The sequence below is a fragment of the Mycteria americana genome, chromosome 3 (assembly GCF_035582795.1).
Source record: "Mycteria americana isolate JAX WOST 10 ecotype Jacksonville Zoo and Gardens chromosome 3, USCA_MyAme_1.0, whole genome shotgun sequence".
NCBI classification, from domain to species: Eukaryota; Metazoa; Chordata; class Aves; order Ciconiiformes; family Ciconiidae; genus Mycteria; species Mycteria americana.
The window spans coordinates 62031536-62050640 of NC_134367.1; the positions used below are offsets into that span (position 1 = coordinate 62031536).

A 19105-nucleotide genomic window follows, 5' to 3' on the forward strand; every position below is an offset into this window, starting at 1 on the left:
TGGCAATTTACCATAAAAAAAAAAAAAAGACAAGACAGTCTTCAATGGAGAATATTTGAGTATTTTCTACTCTATAAATAGGACCTTAGCGGCATTTAAAAACCTCTTTAAGAAGGGGCTTAAGAACAACTGTTGTTTCACTTTGTTAAGCATGTATTCTCTTGAAAGTTACTTTGAGATTTAACTTAAAACTCTATTTCATTTGCATGTTATTAAGAATATTCAGGTTATTCGGTGTAGGGAATATGAACTCAGTGCCTTCATGGGTGGTGATGTATTGCAGGAACGCAGAAGATCTTTTGGACAAGGTGAAGAAATTATTTGGTGAGCCCAGTGAGAAAAATGAGGATCTCAAAAATGAGGTCCGGGACAAGCTAGCAAGCTACCATACCAAAGTTGATGATGCTCGAGATCTGCTAAGAGAAGCTATGAGTAAAATTAGGGAGGCTGATCGCTTATCTGCAGTCAACCAAAAAAATATGACCATGGTAGAGGTGAGTGCTGACAAGTTGTATGCTTGATTACTTGGAGTCTGATCAAAGTTTGAAACTTTGCATGATTAAATCTTGAAACAAAAATATAAGCAAACCAAAAATATTATTAAAATATAACTATGTCTGACGTAATTAAAAGGAAACATGTTCCTTAGAATGAGGAAATGCATTGCTTTTAGAAGTAGAATTACTCCACAGCTTCATCAAAATAATATCACCTGCTTTTAAACACTGAGTGGAGGGTGCGTTGGATTTATTATTCTGGGAGAGATTAAATTCATCCCAGTATAAATAGTCATGTAAAATTCAAATCCTGTGCTCAAGATTTAAATAGGAGTTCAGTTAAAATCTTTGCTGTCATATATTTGCTCCTAGAAAACTTACACTTTCATCTCCCTCTCCAACCCCTGGGAAGAAGACTGAAGGGGGTATGTGGATATTACAGAGTAATAAATCAAACTCTATCCTCTGTAGTTAGTAGCTGTTATAAATGATCTCCTTCATAGCAGAGGGGTCTGCTTGTGATTTAATTTAAATTGCAGAGACTTAAAGAGCATATTATACTGTACATTAACAAGCATTTAACCAAGACATAAAGAGCAGAGTCAACCTAATGAAGATAAATGTTTCAACTCTGTTTGTATCTCGATGAGCTTTCGCCTCATGTACAATGATGAGGTTAGAGTTCCGAGACCTCAGTTCTCAGCAGAGATTTGTGGGCTTGATTGAATTAAGGAAATACAATGCTGTAAAGAAGTTAGGTGATCTCTGTTCTGTGCATTTTCTTCCCAAAGGTGGATGGATAAAGGTTGGAGAAATTACCTGCTATCTCAGTTTTTAAAATATTTTCTGCATCACAGTATCAGAGTGCCTGAAGGCATCCTTTCCAGCAGTCCTGCCCACCCGGTGGTTTTGAGGAGTTTTTCTGCTTTATTTTGACCCTGTTTTGACCGAGAAGCCATCACAGCACTCTTAACGCTAGAATGCCATGGTCTTCTATCAGACTAATCTGTGATACTCAGTGGATCTTGCACAGGAAATTGCCAGTTCCTTATTCAGCAGTTCATCCTTACTCCACAATATGCAGTATTTTTACTACTTGGAAAATCAAGGATCCTAAGGTTGCTCCAAACTACCATCTTTTATTTTACATTCAGTAGTTAGTGAAACACCAGTGGACATAACTAGGAAAGCAGCAGAGTATTTTGATAAATTTTGCCTTCATAGCCAGAGGAGGTAACTGTCAAAATAAGGAACTTGCGCATCTGGGTAAAGATTAGGATTTCTACCTTCCTTCTGATTAATTTTGCAATAGTACTACAGTCAGTTACCTCTCTTACAGAGCAACAAAAACCTACCATGTGGGAGGGGGATACAAAGCTGGGGACAGGAGGAGAAGGAGAAGATACGTTACATTATGAGTGTTTTCTTGTTGTCACTGTCTTTGCTCTGAAAGCTCAGAGAATTCCAGAAGTGGCATTGTGGCATGGTGACAAAATGCAGTCTGGTATTGGGACGCTGGTATTTGAACTGGCATCCCTGTTCTAGTAAACAACTCATATATTCCTTTGTGTGAACACATCCTATAGAAAAAGAAGCAAGCTGTAGAAGATGGCAGACGAGATGTTGAGAAAACCCTGCAGGAAGGGAATGATGTCCTTAATGAAGCCAATAAACTTGCAAATGAAATCAGCTTAGCTGTAGAGGTGAGTCTTTTATCATCCTTATCTGAGAATTAGTACAATGAAGCATCATTATGGAAGCAAAATAGATAATAATTGAAGTAACACCTGATTTTTCTTTTTATTTATCAATGTTGGAATATTTGATTGGAAGAAATAATTTTTCCGTTGCTGTATGGCAGAAAAGCTAATCTGGTATATAAAAATTATTAACTTTGAGATTTAAATGATTCATTGGATTACATAAAGAGCTAGCTCATAATTTTTCATGGACTCTGCCTTCTTTTACAAATATGGTATTGTGAATGCGGTGCTGACTTTATCTTTAGAACTGCAGATGCAGCAGATCCGTTCACAATCTCACTGTGACTCTGTGATCTAGATGTAGATTTATCTGCACAAAAACTCTGTGTGCTTATGAGAAGGAAACTTCAGAAATCATTTGTTGCCTGTGGCAACAATTTTAAGTCTGGATAGATCAGGGAGAGGAGAGGATTGCACTTGCATTTTACATAATGTTTTTGAAAATTCTGCCTTAAAAGTTTTATCAACTGACTTTGAGTTCAGTGCCTTAGCTTAAAAAAAAAAAAAATCTTGAATATCATTGGTTCTGTAATATTTCCGTCTTGCACTGAAAATTGTTATAATGAATGGAAAAATGCCTTTTGGAGAAATGGGAAAGTAAACACTTTGAGACGGCTTATTGGAACACGAATGGCAGGTCTTCAAAAAGTATAGTTCTTACTAAGATATTTTAATAAGCAAAAAGACATTGGAGTCACTCAAAGGGTCCTGAAACATGAAACTTCTGTCATTGGTTAGTTTAGTATAACCATGGTTAGTTTGGTTAGTATAACCATGGTTAGTATAACCATTGGTTAGTTAGTATAACCATTGGTTAGTTTAGTATAACCATAACAATTTAGTATAACCATGAATGCATCTACATTTAGGAAAGAAATCCAAATTACAGTTTATAAACTTTTAAACTGTGCAGTTACTTAATTGTAAAAGAAAAACTTCTACTCAGCTCGAGAGAGGCAAGTAGCTCTTGGAATATTGTTTTACCTCCCCTCTGCTCTCCCGTCCCGCCATTCCTTTATTCTTTCCATATTAGTTCCCTGAAGTCTTAGTGCATGGGGAAGTTATGAGAGAATACCTCACAAGGAAAAAAAGAACATACAGAGGGCTACAGAATGCTTGCATTCAGTCGCTTAAAGGCCTTTCTTTTGTCATTTTCAGTATGTAGAAGGCATTGCAGATAAGATACAGCCAATGTCTGATCAGCTGAAGGATAAAATAGATGACTTATCACAAGAAATTCATGACAGGATGCTCCCAGAAAAGGTGTTGCAAGCTGAGAACCATGCAGCCCAGCTGAATGAATCATCTGCAATACTGGATGGGTAAGGCAGCCATTCATTGGTAAGGATAAAATCATGAAGCAGGTTTGTAAAATTGCTTGACAGAAATTGAAGGGCATTCTTCTTAGACTTTGACATCTGTCACTGGGAGTATACAAAGAACCAGCGTTCTATATGAGTATACAACTATCCAGTTGGTTGATTTGTGTGCGTATCTCTTGTAAACCGTTTCACACATCTTGTAATGCTTATAGGCTGCATTACCTGCAAACAGTGCCCTCAGATGCACTCTGAACACAGTTTAACTTACCATATGCTTACTGCTATGTTGTTGTAAAAAAAATTGAACTTTGTCTTACAGAGCCCCCTATGTGTTTTCATAAACATTTGTGAAAAACAAGCAGTATTTTTATTTTTAAGATGACCCTTTTGGTAGGAGACCCTTATCGTGGTGCTAATTTGTTTACTGTCAGAAATCCCCCATGGTGACAGAGAGTAATCCCTCTAGTAGTTTCAAAACACTCTCCCAAAATGAGTAGGTGTCATGGGCCAAAATGCTTAAACCTAAATACAGAAACTTCGGTTTCTGTTTACCACTATCACATTCCTAAATATAAGTGAGAATTGCACTGCCCTTGGTTTATATGACCACAGCTCTTTCAGAAGTATGATACTTTATAACTCATCCTGAATATAGTTTCCTGGAAAGAATAGAAGGTAAGGAGATTTTTTGTTTTGTTTTGCGTTTGTTGGGGGGTTTTGGGGGGGAAGAGGTGTGGGGGGGTCTTTTCTTTTATTGTGTTTTTTTGCATTTAAGAAAGCAAGCCATAAATAGTAAGTGTAATTTGCAACAGTAATACTCAGAAACAGATTGTGGATATTCTGCCTCTTGGACCTGTCCCCAGCATAGCTTCAGAGTTTTATTTTCTCAAAAGCACTGCATGAATAATAAAGAGATAATTTTTTTAACATCAACAATATGCTTCTTTTTTGCTGCTTACATCTTCTAGGCTGTCCTGGTTTCATCTGGGATAGAGTTAATTTTCTTCCTAGTAGCTGGTATAGTGCTGTGTTTTGGATTTAGCAGGAGAATAACGTGATAACACACTGAAGGTTTAGTTGTTGCTAAGTAGCGCTTACACTAGTCAAGGACTTTTCAGCTTCCCATGCTCTGCCAGGTGCACAAGAAGCTGGGAGGGGGCACAGCCAGGACAGCTGACCCACACTGGCCAAAGGGCTATTCCATACCATAGGGCATCATGCTCAGTACAGAAACTGGGGGGAGTTGGCTGGGGGGCAGCGATCGCTGCTCGGGGAGCGGCTGGGCATCGGTCGGCGGGAGGGTGAGTGAGCGGCTGTGTGGTGCTTAGTTGCCGACTGAAGCTAAACCACAACATAGACCTAACTGAAGACTCCAGTATCCTGAAGACTTGCAAGCAGATGCTTAACACATTTTTTCTTGTCAGCATCTGTAATTTTGAGGAAAAGGCACAGAATTATCTCTGATAAAGTGTCTGATACTTGTTGATACTTGTAAAATTACTGGCTTCATATACAGTGTAGTCATACTACTCTAGATATTCAGTCTAATCTACGTTTTGAGGAGTACATAAAATAATGATAGCTGTCATTTCCTAAGTAAAAAGGATTTGAAGGGCGCCGTTTCTAGAAAAACGTGGCTTTTGTAAATGGTATGTGCACTGTCTGATTAGGACACGTCAGTTCTGTGGTGCATCTCTGGACCTAAAGTAGGTGACTAGTGTCACATCCAACCACGGTACTGAATTTGGATATAAATATTCAAATACATGGAAAGTTGGCATGGAGGGACTAAGAAGTACAGAAAATGTAGACAGAAAAGAATACTTTGCCTCCTTAATGAAATGTTGGCAAGACATATTTTGAGGTAGAGGTTTTTAACTATGCTAAATAGACTTTTTTTATGGGTGTGTGCATGTGCTTCTGTCTTAACGTAGGTTGACAGCTTGGCCTCAGGGAGCTTAGGGTAGTGTTTAAAGTCACATTCACAGTGGTATAGCAGTATCATGTATACTTCTATCTGATCCAGACATCAACCTCAGTTTCTCAAGATATGCTATAATAAATGCAGAATCAAGGACATTAAAAATTATATCTAAAAGCATATTGTTCAAAATTAAAATTTCCAGTGTGGTCAGATACATAATCTCAAAGGAGAAAGAAATACCAAGGTGCTATGTAATCCTGCATCAGGATAAAGCTGTTTACTTCATGCACTGACATGAAACAGTCATACTTTACAGGAATATGCAGTCTCTATCTGTCTTAGGAATTCAAAAAATGTATCTATCTTCACAGCTGGCACTTGGGTGTCTTTCAGTTAATACTAAATTTCCTGAAAAGTACCATTTCATCTTACAGGAGAAATTGAGGGAGAGCCCTTTCTCTCCAATCACTCCCTAAGGCTTCAAATAGTATGTTGATTGATGGTGAGAATGTTCTCTTGAGAGTTAGAACATGGAACAGTTCATGAATTTAACCTAGAAAAAATTGTTATTTTTCCTGTATACAAGGAGGTATTAGTATAGGCTTCTCCCTTATGGGTAATCGCCTGCTGATGAGTAAATATCGTTGGTATCTGGCAAATTCAGTTCAGTTCCCTCCTAACCAGAAGGGATTTGAACCATATTTCTAAGCAGTACTTGAGCTACTAGCTAGATAGCTATTCTGGGCTGCACATTTCTCTACCAGAGCACCACAAAAAACTTACTATAGCCTAGTGAGCTCCATCTGTAGCTGAGGAAGGAGATATGCTTTTCCAGGAGTGGTGCAGAGGCAGCTCAGTCATGCTGTTTCTGCAGTAGCCTACAGGGAATCTTTCTCCCTATTAACTACATGTGGAGTCCAGGGAGTATACCTTCCCTCCCCATTGTCTTTCCTGTTGCATTTTGTAGAAAACATTAAATACTCATTGAAGCGAGGATTGGAGCCCAGCTGTCCCCAGAGAATAGGTTAATTACTAGGTTAGAGAATGAATTTCTCTTTCTTCCACACACACTCTCTCAATGACTAAGTATTTTATACAAGCTGGAACAGGTCCAGCAGGAGTAATCCCTGCCTCCCTTATATTGCCATATACCTTGATGGCTGGAACATTTCCCAGAGAGGCCACAATCCAAGTTCAAATCTGTTCTTGTCCAATTCAAGCAGGGATTTTAGCCCATTTACCTTTTATTCAGGAAAAGCATCATAGGCATCAGGCATAATGTAGTCTGAGATAGATGTCTTCAAGTTAATTCTGTATGTGCAGTACTTCTTTGTAGAAAATATTTGAATTTATCATACAGAGAGAGTGCAAGAAAAGTGATTTCTCCAGCCTGCTGGGTAGAAATTCCCCTGAAAAGGGGGTTAGCTGAGCTCCAGTCCCTGCACCAGGAAATATTATTTGTTTATAATTACCTTTTAATCTAATTATACTTATTAGAATGGAGTATTTCATGTAAATGGAACACCCCATTCAATATGAAGCATTATTGGTTATGTTTTTCATTTTGGTCAGCAAAATCAACATTTAGTATTTGGTTTAGACAGTGAGATCTCCTCCAAACCTGGTGTTTCTGTTTGGCAGCCAGACCAAGAAATTAGTTGTTCATAGATTTTACTTTAAAACATGCCTATGATGATCCCGCCATGTTCATACAGTGCAAAATTCATTGAGTTGCCTGGCTCAACACATAACCTATAAACCCACATTATGAATATATGTTATCTGGATTATAGTGTTAAGCACTACACTATCTTCTATCAGTGTCTCATCCATTTTTATCTCACAGAACCTCTTCTTTTAGCGAACGTTGTTTTTTATGTCTTTCTGCACAGATAAAATGTGAATTCCATTAAAGACATGATGCCAGAACTCCTGAAATCTCAAGTGTAGCATTGCTCTCTGAAGAAATGCCTTAGAAATAGCCTTAGAAATCCAGGCTGTTGGGTTTGAAAAATTAGGATACTATGTTCTGTTGAGGTCTGATAGCAGGTTTAATGGTGTGTTTACTTTTCTCATCCCAACAGAATCCTTGCTGAAGCCAAAAACCTCTCTTTCAATGCCACACTTGCTTTCAATGCTTATACTAACATCAAGGATTACACAGATGAAGCTGAGAAAGTTGCCAAGGAAGCCAAGGCTCTTGCAAATGAAGCTATGCAAGCGGTAAGAAAAATAAGTAAATTGGGAAGAAGGCTTAGATTTTCTGTGGAACTGTGCCATACCTTATCTCAGATCCATGTTTTGCCATCTTATGACTTTATTTACAGACCCCTGCCACCATAGATTCTTGTGTTGAGATCAGAAAGCTATGCCCCTGTCAGAGCTACATGTACCTTCAAACTACATCCCCATTTGTTCCTAACTCCTGTTCCTCATTTTTCTTTCCCTTTTTGTTTACCCTTCTTCCTCCATCTGTCTTCTGCCTTTCAGTCTCTGTCTATGGCTCAAGCCAACAGCTGCCGCAGGAAAGCTTTGAGTCAGGAGTGTAGGTCATTTGATACTCAATAAAGCTACTTTATATTTAACGAATGTTTTGCACACATCTAAAGAACTTAATTAGCTCTTCGCCCTCTAGTTCCACAAAAATGCTGAGGCACTTCTCTGCACGTAGGATGAACTGTGTGCACCTAGCAGTATTCTAGAAATGGAGAATTGTAGGAGGGGAGCAGAAAGGTTTATTCATAGAAATCATACAGCTTCTTTTGTGAACTCTGCTGTTTTTCGGAGAGAAGTCTTATTCTCACTATGAGGTACTGCATGCAAATTTTCGGAGGAAACGGAGAGAACTTTTAAAAATAGGATTGTAAGGTAAAGCCAGCTTTCCAGCCTGAGTCATAACGAGGAACTCGGCTCCTTAATGCGTATTCTGTGAGCAGAAAATGTTCTGAGCATAGCCAGAATTATTTTTTATGTCAAGTATCAAAGGAGTTAATGGCTAATTTGTGGAAGTTGGTCAGAGAGCAACTGACGTGCACTTCACAGGCACACAGAAACACAAGGAAATGACAGTATCATATGAAATTGCCAGATCCTGTATTTGATACAGAAACATATAGAAGCAACTTGTAGTTACAACACTTGTACATTAATAAAGGTATCTTGCAGAGAGCTACTTCAGTCAAATGGATTATGAGAATAGCAAAAGCAATCACATTCTGTAAAGGTCTGTATTTAGGAGAGGGATAAAGTGATCTAGCCACTGCACAAAAATTTTAATATTTTTAGGCTGTTTACATTGTCAACTTCTATTTCAAATAACACTAATTACTATGTTTCTCTCTTGATGAAAAAATTTCACCTCATGCATTAATATGCGCTAGTTCTTTGTAAATAGTTATTTGTTTCACCGGAACTCCTAATTACACTGTAGAAGTAAATAAAAAGCTGTGGATTTTTTCTTCTTCTCATTAGGATTTAATACAGATAGCTATCTTTTGCTCCTTTGATGACTCACAGTGAGTGAGGCAGGCAGCTGTTTCGAGGATTGAATAGTAAAAAAGACACACACAGCAGTCAAGAAACAAAGCAAGCAATTACAGTATGGCTACAAGAGTATATATCAGATGGTGAACTGGCTGATTATACCATGGAGAGAAAGTGGATAGATAATTTGAGAGGGATGGAGGTGAAGATGGACAATATGATGTAAATAGAGGCAAGTGAGTAGCAAGGAAAGAGACTAATATATTATTAAGGGGAGGTTTTAAGTATCTCCATTGCATGTATTCATTAGAGGGAGCTTGGTTTTTGTTATGAGCTGTATATGTGTAACAGGGATCTAGTTGATAAAGAAGAAAATGGAGAGAGCTGCTGCCTTTTAAACGTAATTGACTTGATATAAAGTAGAAGTAATGAAATTGCTGCAGAGCAAGGTAGAATTTAACCATTATTTGGTAAATGATCATGTGAAGATTTCGGGCCAGATTTAAAAAAATGTGTTAATTGTGAACTTCAGTCATCATTTCGCTATTCTATTTTTTTTGTTTTTATGCTAAGACTGTTGAATGTTTGTTCATCCTAAGTGAAGAGCTTACCTGCTAACCAGGTAAATCAGGCTCCCTCTTTCTGCAGGCCCCAAGGAACTTACTTTTAGCTGAGCTTCAGCATGAGAGCAGGAATGCACCCTCATTCAGGGCTATCTGGAGCATCGTGGTTCAAGCACTCTCCTAGAAGGCAGCGTTTGTGGATTTGAGCCCTTTCAGACTGAGAAGCCCCTAGAAACTGTGTCCCCTCCTTCCTGAGAAGGTGCTCTTTGGGACCCTGTGTAGAAGACAGAGATCATGTGTTTCCCCTCCTTTTGAAAGATGGAGCCATGTTCTCTTCTTTATGAGAGCAGTTGTGGGTGCCTATCTTCTGTAACAGATTCTGATCTCCAGGTGCTAGCAGATAACGGAGAAAAGGGGTGAAGCTCACATGCATCCCTGAGCCTAGCCTTTCCCATTGACCCGTATAATGTTGAGGCAGGGGGAGGAAGGTTTCCCAACAGCAGCAAGCTGGTGCTTGAACTAGAGATGGTAGGGACAGGACTGAGTTTTAGATTCTACCCTGTACGTCACTGGAGCAAATAATTTACAAGAACCTTAGTGATATCTCAGTCTTTTTTTGTATTTTGGTTTGTAATGGGAAAATTTCAAATTAAGCTAATATTGCTAAAAGCAAGAATGAAAAGATGCTTAAAATCCATCATGATTACAGGAAGCCTGATAAATGACGGGAAAAAAATGTATTAAAAATATAACAGAAAAATTCCTCCCGAGCTTTTTATGATGGATTTGCTCTCCCCTTTAGAAGCAAAATAAATTTATCACAGATGAGAAATCTCTAGCATTCAAACAGCTTCAACATCCCATTACTTAGCCAAGGCAGTAACTGACTGAAGAGAGGAGTCATGTTAACAGATCCAGCTTGTGTCTCACAGATCAGAATCATAGTTTTACAATACATCTTGAAAAAATGTGATTATTTGTAGGCTTTTTAGAGAGGACTTATAGGCTAGTAACTGAAACCACAGGTGACACATGGGTGTTTAGGGTCCTAATTCCTCCTTTGACTTTCTTTGTAGTGGTACCACGACAGTTATGTTGGGTGTCTAGGTTTCCTTACGTTGTAATGGCATAAAGCTGCCTAGCAATCCTCCTTGTGAGGATGTCCTGAGGTGCAAATCATTCGTAACATTTTGGTACTTCAGAATGCTCAGCTATCTTCAGGACTGGTAAAAATGAGAGTAGCCCTAATTCTTGCATAGGTGAAAACTTCCCAGAATATAAGTGTATGTAAAAAGAAAATAATTTAATTTAAGAATAAGGCAGAACTATTTTTTACTGATGTGAATTAGCACTGAGGTGTATAAAATACCTTGTACGTGTGTAAGTTCAAGTATGTGATCCTCAAAACTCTCCCAGTGCATTTGCATCCATGCTTGGGGCTGTACCTCTGTATGTGACCAAAATCACCAACATGCCAGCAGGTTTGGGCAACGTGGTGCCTACTTCACATTTACATCCATTCATGAAACCTCAGAAAAAAATCCTTTCAGCAAAGTTCCCAGCAATTCTCAGTCTGATATGTGTTCAGACCATGCCCAGCATGCGCTGTCGCAGGAGCCTTCACAGAATGCTGTGACTATGGCTGATCTTATTCAAACTTGCAGCGTGTAGCACATCTCCCTGTTATGTGATGTCAGTGATTCACACAATCATCCCTGGGAGATCTAGAGAGATTTCCTCCATCCCAGAAGAGTGCCATAACCCACCAGGCTATGGGCTGGATGGAAATCTTTCTGCCATTCCTGCAGAAGCTGGGCTGTTTGTCAAAAACAGAGTTCAAGATTCATTGAAATACCAGAAAAAGGAAGACAGAGGCGGTATTCTTCCTAAATTATTTCCTTCCCCAAAATTATTTGCCAATTATCAATTCATAGACTTTTTCTGTAATTTGATAGATATTTTTCTTTTGCTGTTAAAGTTTGTTGAGATTTTTGCTAACCCATGGATAGGAAAAAAACCAGACCATTAAGGATGATGTATAGTTTCAGTGGCAGCATTTTGTATGATATTATTATAACAGCACTTATGCCTCTAAACCATGATTGACGTTGCATTGTTTGGATACATAATGAGATCCCACCTCCGCCACAAGCTGCTACAAGCAGTTAAGCTGCACAGAGTTTGCATGGGGAGGGTAGAGGGCATGAAGGAAGGCACAGGGTGAGGAAGGTGCTATCCCCAGGTTATGAACACTCTGGAAGAGACAGAATTAGAACAAATTACATTCCTGAGACCCTGCGATTTTCCAATTTATCTTGAATCGCAATCTTTTCTTACTTTTTTTTTTCTTTTTTGCAGCAGGTGTCCCAATTTAGAAAATAATATAAAAGACCGTTGGCTGTCAGTCTTATTAAATCATAAAGGGGTTCATCATGACCCAGGCTTGCCACAAGCACACAAACTCATCTCACACAAAGCCAGAAAATGTTTGGTTTTTTTCATTATTGACTTCATCATAACTCAATGTCTCATGAGCCACAAGGAAAGCTAGCAAAAAAAGTATGTTTTGCATCAGATGTCTTGATTAATCCTCCCTTTCAGAATTATTTTAAAATAAATATAAAATAAAGCTTTTAATCAGTATGAGTGTATTTGTCTCTGAAGGGGCTTTTCTAGTATTTATCCTGAAATCTGTTTCTGACTAATTATCTGCACATGCCCAATTATTGTCCCTGATTTGATGAACTTCTTGGGTTTGCATTGTAAATCTGGCCTTCCAACTTCATTGTATTGAATATAAACTGCTTTAGCAGCCAGTCAACCATGCCTAGTCATTTAATAATAATAACAATCATTATTTTTGAAGTCCATGGCCACAGAGTGATCATACCCTGGGTTCTGTTGCTAATGGGAAAAGGAATATAAAAGTATTATCTGATTTGACAGGTGCATCTGCCACAAAATCTGGCCAACCATTCTTCATTCAGGAGCAGTCTTTTGCTTAATTGGATAGTCTTTTTATTTTCTGGGTTTATATGTATTTTTGTATTACCAATGCTACTTGTATTACGTGATAAAGAAAATCAATAAGAAACTAATTTTGTTCATCTTTTGAATGTATAGTTTCTGTTGATGTTGAAAGGAATTTGTGTACACAGCTTAATATTTCAGGTGAGCTTGGAAATATGGCAGTCATATGGGCCTTACTTCTTAGAATCACTTAGCCTAAGATGAAAGCTAAGGATACATTTACATCCCATATGAATACAAGGAATCTTTAATAGCTATATCCCTGTGACATGGCAACATATGCCATGAGATATCCCGTAACAAAAAACTTGGTTCTGAATTTTGCAAGTATCCAAAGCATTCCCTAAGGTTTTTAAAAGAAAAAGAAATGGGCAAGTCCAATATGTGTTTTTTACAGTGTCATCGAAAACCAACAAAGATTCAGTAGTATGCGAAATATCACCTCTGGGATTACTCATTATATAAATAATGAATAGCAATAATAACTGTGTCATTTAATTGACAGATAGTTAATTTTTTAGTATATGTATCTGCCCTGGAAAATGAAAAGTAGCTGCTTCTTAATTACATACTAGTTACAAGGCTATGACCCATGACTAATATAGAATGTTATCTGGCTGTCAGGAGTATTCTCAGAGAGATGTATTCATTATGATGTGTGACCTGAGTTCAGTCTTATAAACTGAACAGTAAGTGGTTCAGAACCTAGAGCATTTCCTACCAACTGAAAATACTAATCTAATTTAGAAAAATCGTTCTATCTATTGATCAATCTCTGCACTGAAGATAGAGATGGATGTTTTTCAAAAGAAAGATCTTTAAGTAGCATGATATGATGAAGGATGGTTATTTAGTAATAAAAGTCTTTCAGATTAACTGCAGTTTGCCCTTCTTTTTAAACTCTATTTCTTTTATATCGTCTTTTCTTTACTGACCTAGCAATTACAATTCTTGAATTTAACCACAAAGGCATCTCTGTTGTCGATATTAGAATTTGGATCATCAGATCCAGTCTGGTTTCTAAAGGTACTGTAGCTGCTGTGAGGGAGAGATACTGTGTTGCATGGTGTTGTGTCCATAGCTGGAGGGAGAAACCCATGTTCAAGTTGAAATATCTTTTTGTTTGTTTCTTTGTTTTGGACAAAGTTTTGCTCCTAGAGTCAAACCTGTTTCTTTAACACTATAACCATTTTTTCTTTTTAATAAAGTCATCACTGGTATTCCAAAGGAGATCTGGTTTCCTGTCAAAACAAAAGGAAATTAATTAGAGAAATTTTTTTTGTCTCTTGTAGAGCAATATAACGGCAATGGGATATAATTCAAAGCACGCTGATGTTCACTTAAAATTTAGATGACTATTCACATAGATCATCTTCATATATCTTTTATGACTTCAGACTTTCCTGTATGTATGACACTGCTTGTTTCGCTACAGACATCTGGCCCTCAAGGATCACTGAAGGATGGCGCCAAGAACTCTCTTCAGAAAAGCTTCAGGGTCCTTAATGAAGCCAAGATGTTAGAAAATGATGTTAAAGGTATGTGCAGTATATGGCATTCAGGCCCATTTAATACAAGAAACACATTGTGAGACTGCTATGCTTCCAGTATGAAGAAGCCGTATCAGTAGAAAAAAGTATAATTCATTACCTGATTTGAAATTGAACAATGTATGAGTGAAAAAGACTCTCCTGTTTTGGGTCCAGGCATTATGCAGGGATGCTTGTCCCCTCTCTCTGTTTCTTGGACAGGAAGGCTGAGGAGGATGGAGCCTTGGTCTTCTCTTGCTAACTACAGTAAGGGCTAACTAGAGTAAGTGGGGAAGAGAGGGAGATGGAAACACTGGTTCTGATTTACTAAATGCTCTAGCAGAAAATTAGTACAAAAAACAGCCCAGCATTAAATTTTTATTCTCGTCAATACAGAAGCAGGGTTTGCAATGCCATTCAGAGACACCACATCTCTTCAGGATGCTTATGGGCTTGTGCCAGAAAAGGGAAGCATGGGGAGGTAGAATGAAGATGTTTGCCAAACAGAGTAATGGGAGGGAATTGCTAAGCGTTTTCTTAAAAAAATGAAACTGAAAACACATCTCTAGAGAAAAATTATTATTTTCACACACATACAAAAGAATATTTCATTCTTCCTAAAGCATAAATACATGTCTAAATGCAGCTCAAACCATAAAGTTTGTAGATTCCAAACCAAATACTTTGGCTTCCCAGTGAAAAATAAAACATCTTTAATTTCTATTCAGTATTTTCCACTGGAAAAAAAAAGGTTTTGATCTATGCTGTTTGGTGAGGTGTAAAAGCTGGCAATTCAGGTCAGACTGTGCTTATAATGTCCTTAATATTTTCTCATCAATAAATGAGAGTATTATTGGTGAATGCCATAGTGTGAAAAGGTAGGACTGTAGTCAGTAAGGACACATATGAGGCATTTCATGTACACGTGAATAATCAGCTGCGGAAATGCAGGGTGAGGAGCAATTGTCTGTGTAGCACTTCTCTAGAACGAGACTAAAGAGTAGCATGGATCATGGTCTGGGTAGAGGTAGAAAAGGCAGATGTCACGGAGGAACGTGTGAATAGGAGCACGGCTTTCCAAACCACATGAAACAATCCTTCCACTCTGTTCAGCGTTCCTAGTGCTTTAGCTAAGTTACTGGCTGCAGTCCTGGGTACTGAACTTCATGAGGGCTGAGGTGGTTTGCAGAGAGTCCTGAAGACATCATGAAGACTAATTGGAGATCTAGTGGAGGAGAGATTAGGAGAAAGATTGAAATAATTTAGATTTGTAGATTGAAAAAGAGACAATTGAGTAGGGACTTAATATTCTTCAGTTTTGTCAAGGTTTCTCCAAAGAAGATGGGACTAACATATCTCAAATGCACTGATACAGATCACATATTAGGAAAATCTTCCTTGTAATTAAAACATAGAAGTACTGGAATTGATTACTGAGGAGATTAGGGAGATTCGACCTTTGAAAATCTTTGAAAACAGCTTAGACAAACATCAGTGAGGAACGACTGTTGGTCAGAAGGAGAAAAATGATCTTTGGACAAACATCTGTTCTGAGCCTATGATTCAATGATCTTCTCATCATTGCAACCAAAAGCAGTTTATTTCTTGCGCCTTTATCCAGACAGATTGTTTTATAGATCCTCTAAGAAATTACTTATTGCAGCACTAATGAAGCATCTGTTTAACAGTACTCAACACTTCTTTCTCCACAGCAGTCTTAGAAAGGAATTGAAAACATAATTCATTTCAACTAAACCTGAGGGGAAATAAGCATGATACAATTACCCACTTTCAAGTAGGCCAACATTGAGTTTCACACATCTGCCTTTGTGAAAAATGTTAAACGTTACTGCTTTAATTGCTTTGTTTTTACATATAACAACGAAAGCAACTTAGGAACATACAGTGTTTGTGCTACTGTATAGTAAAGTCCGAGAGGAGGATCAATTAACTGAGTCCTCCGTACAACTGTTTTGAAGGTCTTTCATCCAAATACTGAGTAATATTTTGATTAGTCTAGACAGAATAAGTTCAAGTTGATAACTTTCTGGTTCATTCCAAATTAGTACGCTGTAATCCCCTCCCTTTTGTAATCTGAAATTTTGTTCTGTATATTTTGAGAAGCTTGTGTCCAGTCACTGCAGTTTTTGAAAAATTATTTAGTACTAGATACATTACAGTTTAATCTGATTCAGTTGGATGAAGCTATAATAAGGTTAACCTGGAGTTAACCACAAGGATGGGAAAAGCATAGCACTTGAAAACCTATGTGAGAAAACAGATTTAGGACTTGGAATAAATAACGACGAGGAGAGGAGAATATCTATGATATGATATTTTTTGCTCATCATAGGATCTGAAAATCAAGCAGGGGTTTTTTTCTTGTTTCATGCATCAGAACTAGAAAAATCACACAGTAAATATTCGAGGTTGAGATTTAAACTGCTTGTCACAGAGATGATGCCTGAAGCTTCCCTGTCATGCTAGAGTAGTTAAAATACTTTTTATTAGAAACAAGACAGATTTTTATAATAGAGCCCAGTCTTTCAGGTTTTAACATACAAAATTTTCATTGGCCTCCTGGGAGATGCATTATGAAAAGCCTACAGCATGAAGGATGAGATCCATACAACTTAGAGTCATCTTTTGGCTACTGCTACACTTTCATTTAGTTTTGGCAGCTCTAGCATTTCCAACTGCAGAACTAGTTAACAAGTAAACATAATGTTTAATAAGGTCATAAAGCATAATGTTTCATAAAGTCATTAATTACATTTCACTGTCATACACTGTTTGAAAGTTAAAAACATGATTATTTTCTTGTAGCAGCGCTGAGAAAAAAATGTGTCTGCAGTTACTAGTAAATCTTGGATGTATATTTAGGGTGTTCTTTATTGTGACTCTTTACTGCCAGATTCAGTACAGATTTAGGGCTGGAGAGGCATGTTTCAGTAAATATGTTACAGAAAATCACAAAAATATGAGGGGAGGCCAGTGTGCAATTTGAGTAGCATGGCTGAAGTAGAACAAATAGGGATGCTGTTAGTGCCCCTTTCTGGAATGCAAACTGCTGCAGGTTGCTGTGGCTAGCGTACAGGAAACGCTAAAACAGCAGCGCCGCCTCTTCCCTGCCGCAGCGTTCCTCTGGGCAGACGAGGTGCCACGGCGCGGAGTCCGTAGCCTTGTGTGCTCCCCGGGCAGTTATGTCAGAGTAATCATGTGTTCCACATAGCACAGTGCCCTATTTTCAAGGACAAAATAAAATAGTGTCTGTACTTGGATATATGTCAATTCCACATGCCCACAAGAATGTCCAATTTAACCCTGAGGAAAGATGTATTACAACCTCAATAAGACATTACTTCAGAGATTTTTGAAAAAAAGTGTGTTATTCTCCCATTTTAAACCAGTGAGAATTTAAGTTGATAACAGTTTCATAATTCAGAAGCAAAGGTCTAAACAGTCTAAAGATTCATAAAGCAATCCTAATGCAATCAGGGAGCAGTGCTTAAAATACACGTATTCGATCTTTGTCTATGTTCTTGCCCTGTTCTGAAGGGTAATGAGATGGAGCTTTTTTAATGCTCTCTGATATGTCTTAGATTTAAAGTGCTTCATACAGACAAACATTCTGAACTTTTCACAGTACGCCTTTTTGCATTTGATAAAGCATGGCCATGCTCCACAACGTGACCCGCAAAGATCGGTTAACGTTGCGCCCAGAATACAGATGCATAAGAAAAACATGCAATGACAGATTTCTTTTTTTCCCCTACCCCTCTTTTGCTCCAAAGGGGTGATGTTACTAGTGTTATGAGCATAATCCCTTCTGGATATCTTGGTGTTTCCAGGATAGAAAGTGAGAGTTGAGTGTAAAGCAAATAGAACGATATTTTCTTACGATTCTTACAAAGCCACCCTGTTCAGAGTCTCGACTGGAAGCGCAGGATGGATGAAGGGCACTCTATAAAGATCTGGTAGACAGAAGTAATCATTAGTTTAAAATTTCTCTGTCTGCACTACAGGTAGTACATTAGTTAAAGTAATGAAGACCTGTAAGCCACTCAACTAATATACAGTCCAGAAATCCAGGCTGGGCTCTGATGGAGGTGGGAGTATTTTCTTGCTACATTATGACATTCCCCTGATTTGTGGCCAATTACCCTAGTTATAAAACGGCTGTTAATCACGGAAATGTTTTATATTACCACCAAAAACTGCTGAAACAGTCCTTACAAAGCAAAGCTTCTGACAGAAGCTATTAAAATGGAGATTTAGTCATTTCTCTCTCTGTGGGGCTAGGAGTTAGAAGGAATAACCCTGGCGGGAGAAGCAAGATCTGTATGCACTGCTCTGGCTAAGAAGGAGTTTTGAAATTTTGGCTACAAATGAGTGAATGCTGCTGCCTGCCAGCTTCATTCTCTCTGTGCCTTGAGGGATTTTCAGTTTGCCAGGAGCAATTTTTCTTCCTTATAATTTTGAATTTAGTGTTTTAAAAATATCCTTGCCCCAGTGCGGATTTCAGACTATATACAGACTTTGTCAAAACTGATCAATGAAAAGTGAAAATAAGATGTATAAACTCCTCTTCAGCTGGAGACTGGTGTCAGTTGGCTACTGAAATTCAGCTCACGTCATTTCTTTTGCTTAAGAATTAAGTTGAGGGCGACTTGTCTTGTCTGACAACACGTGAATATTTTTAGCTAAAACATTTTCCAGAAGATAGGCACAGCTAAATCCCTTGTTTATGTATTCTCCTCTGCTTTGTATTTTTGCTGACCTGGCATATTGCATTCAGCAAATTATTGCATTAGTTTGATGACCAACATAATATTCATACAAAAACTGCGGTCAGTGCTGAAAGTAGTCTGTTTAAAAGTCAACCATCATTAGCTTCATTTCTCTAGTTTGCATGGCAGTTTTGTGTGGAAAACTGCATTTGGTCATACCATCAGAAGACATCTGTTTCCACTAGCGTTGCAATGGTGGCACAT

At 38.0% G+C, this 19105-nt stretch overlaps 1 protein-coding gene across 1 annotated transcript in view; it reads left to right on the top strand.

Annotated features, from left to right (window-relative positions):
* Positions 1-19105, top strand: part of LAMA2 (laminin subunit alpha 2) — a 388353-nt gene that overhangs the window by 304844 nt on the left and 64404 nt on the right. The window contains exons 38-42 of the mRNA XM_075497163.1: positions 284-494; positions 2084-2200; positions 3419-3582; positions 7591-7729; positions 14018-14120. Of these exons, the coding sequence (XP_075353278.1) occupies positions 284-494; positions 2084-2200; positions 3419-3582; positions 7591-7729; positions 14018-14120 (734 nt within the window). The remainder of the gene's footprint in view (positions 1-283; positions 495-2083; positions 2201-3418; positions 3583-7590; positions 7730-14017; positions 14121-19105) is intronic.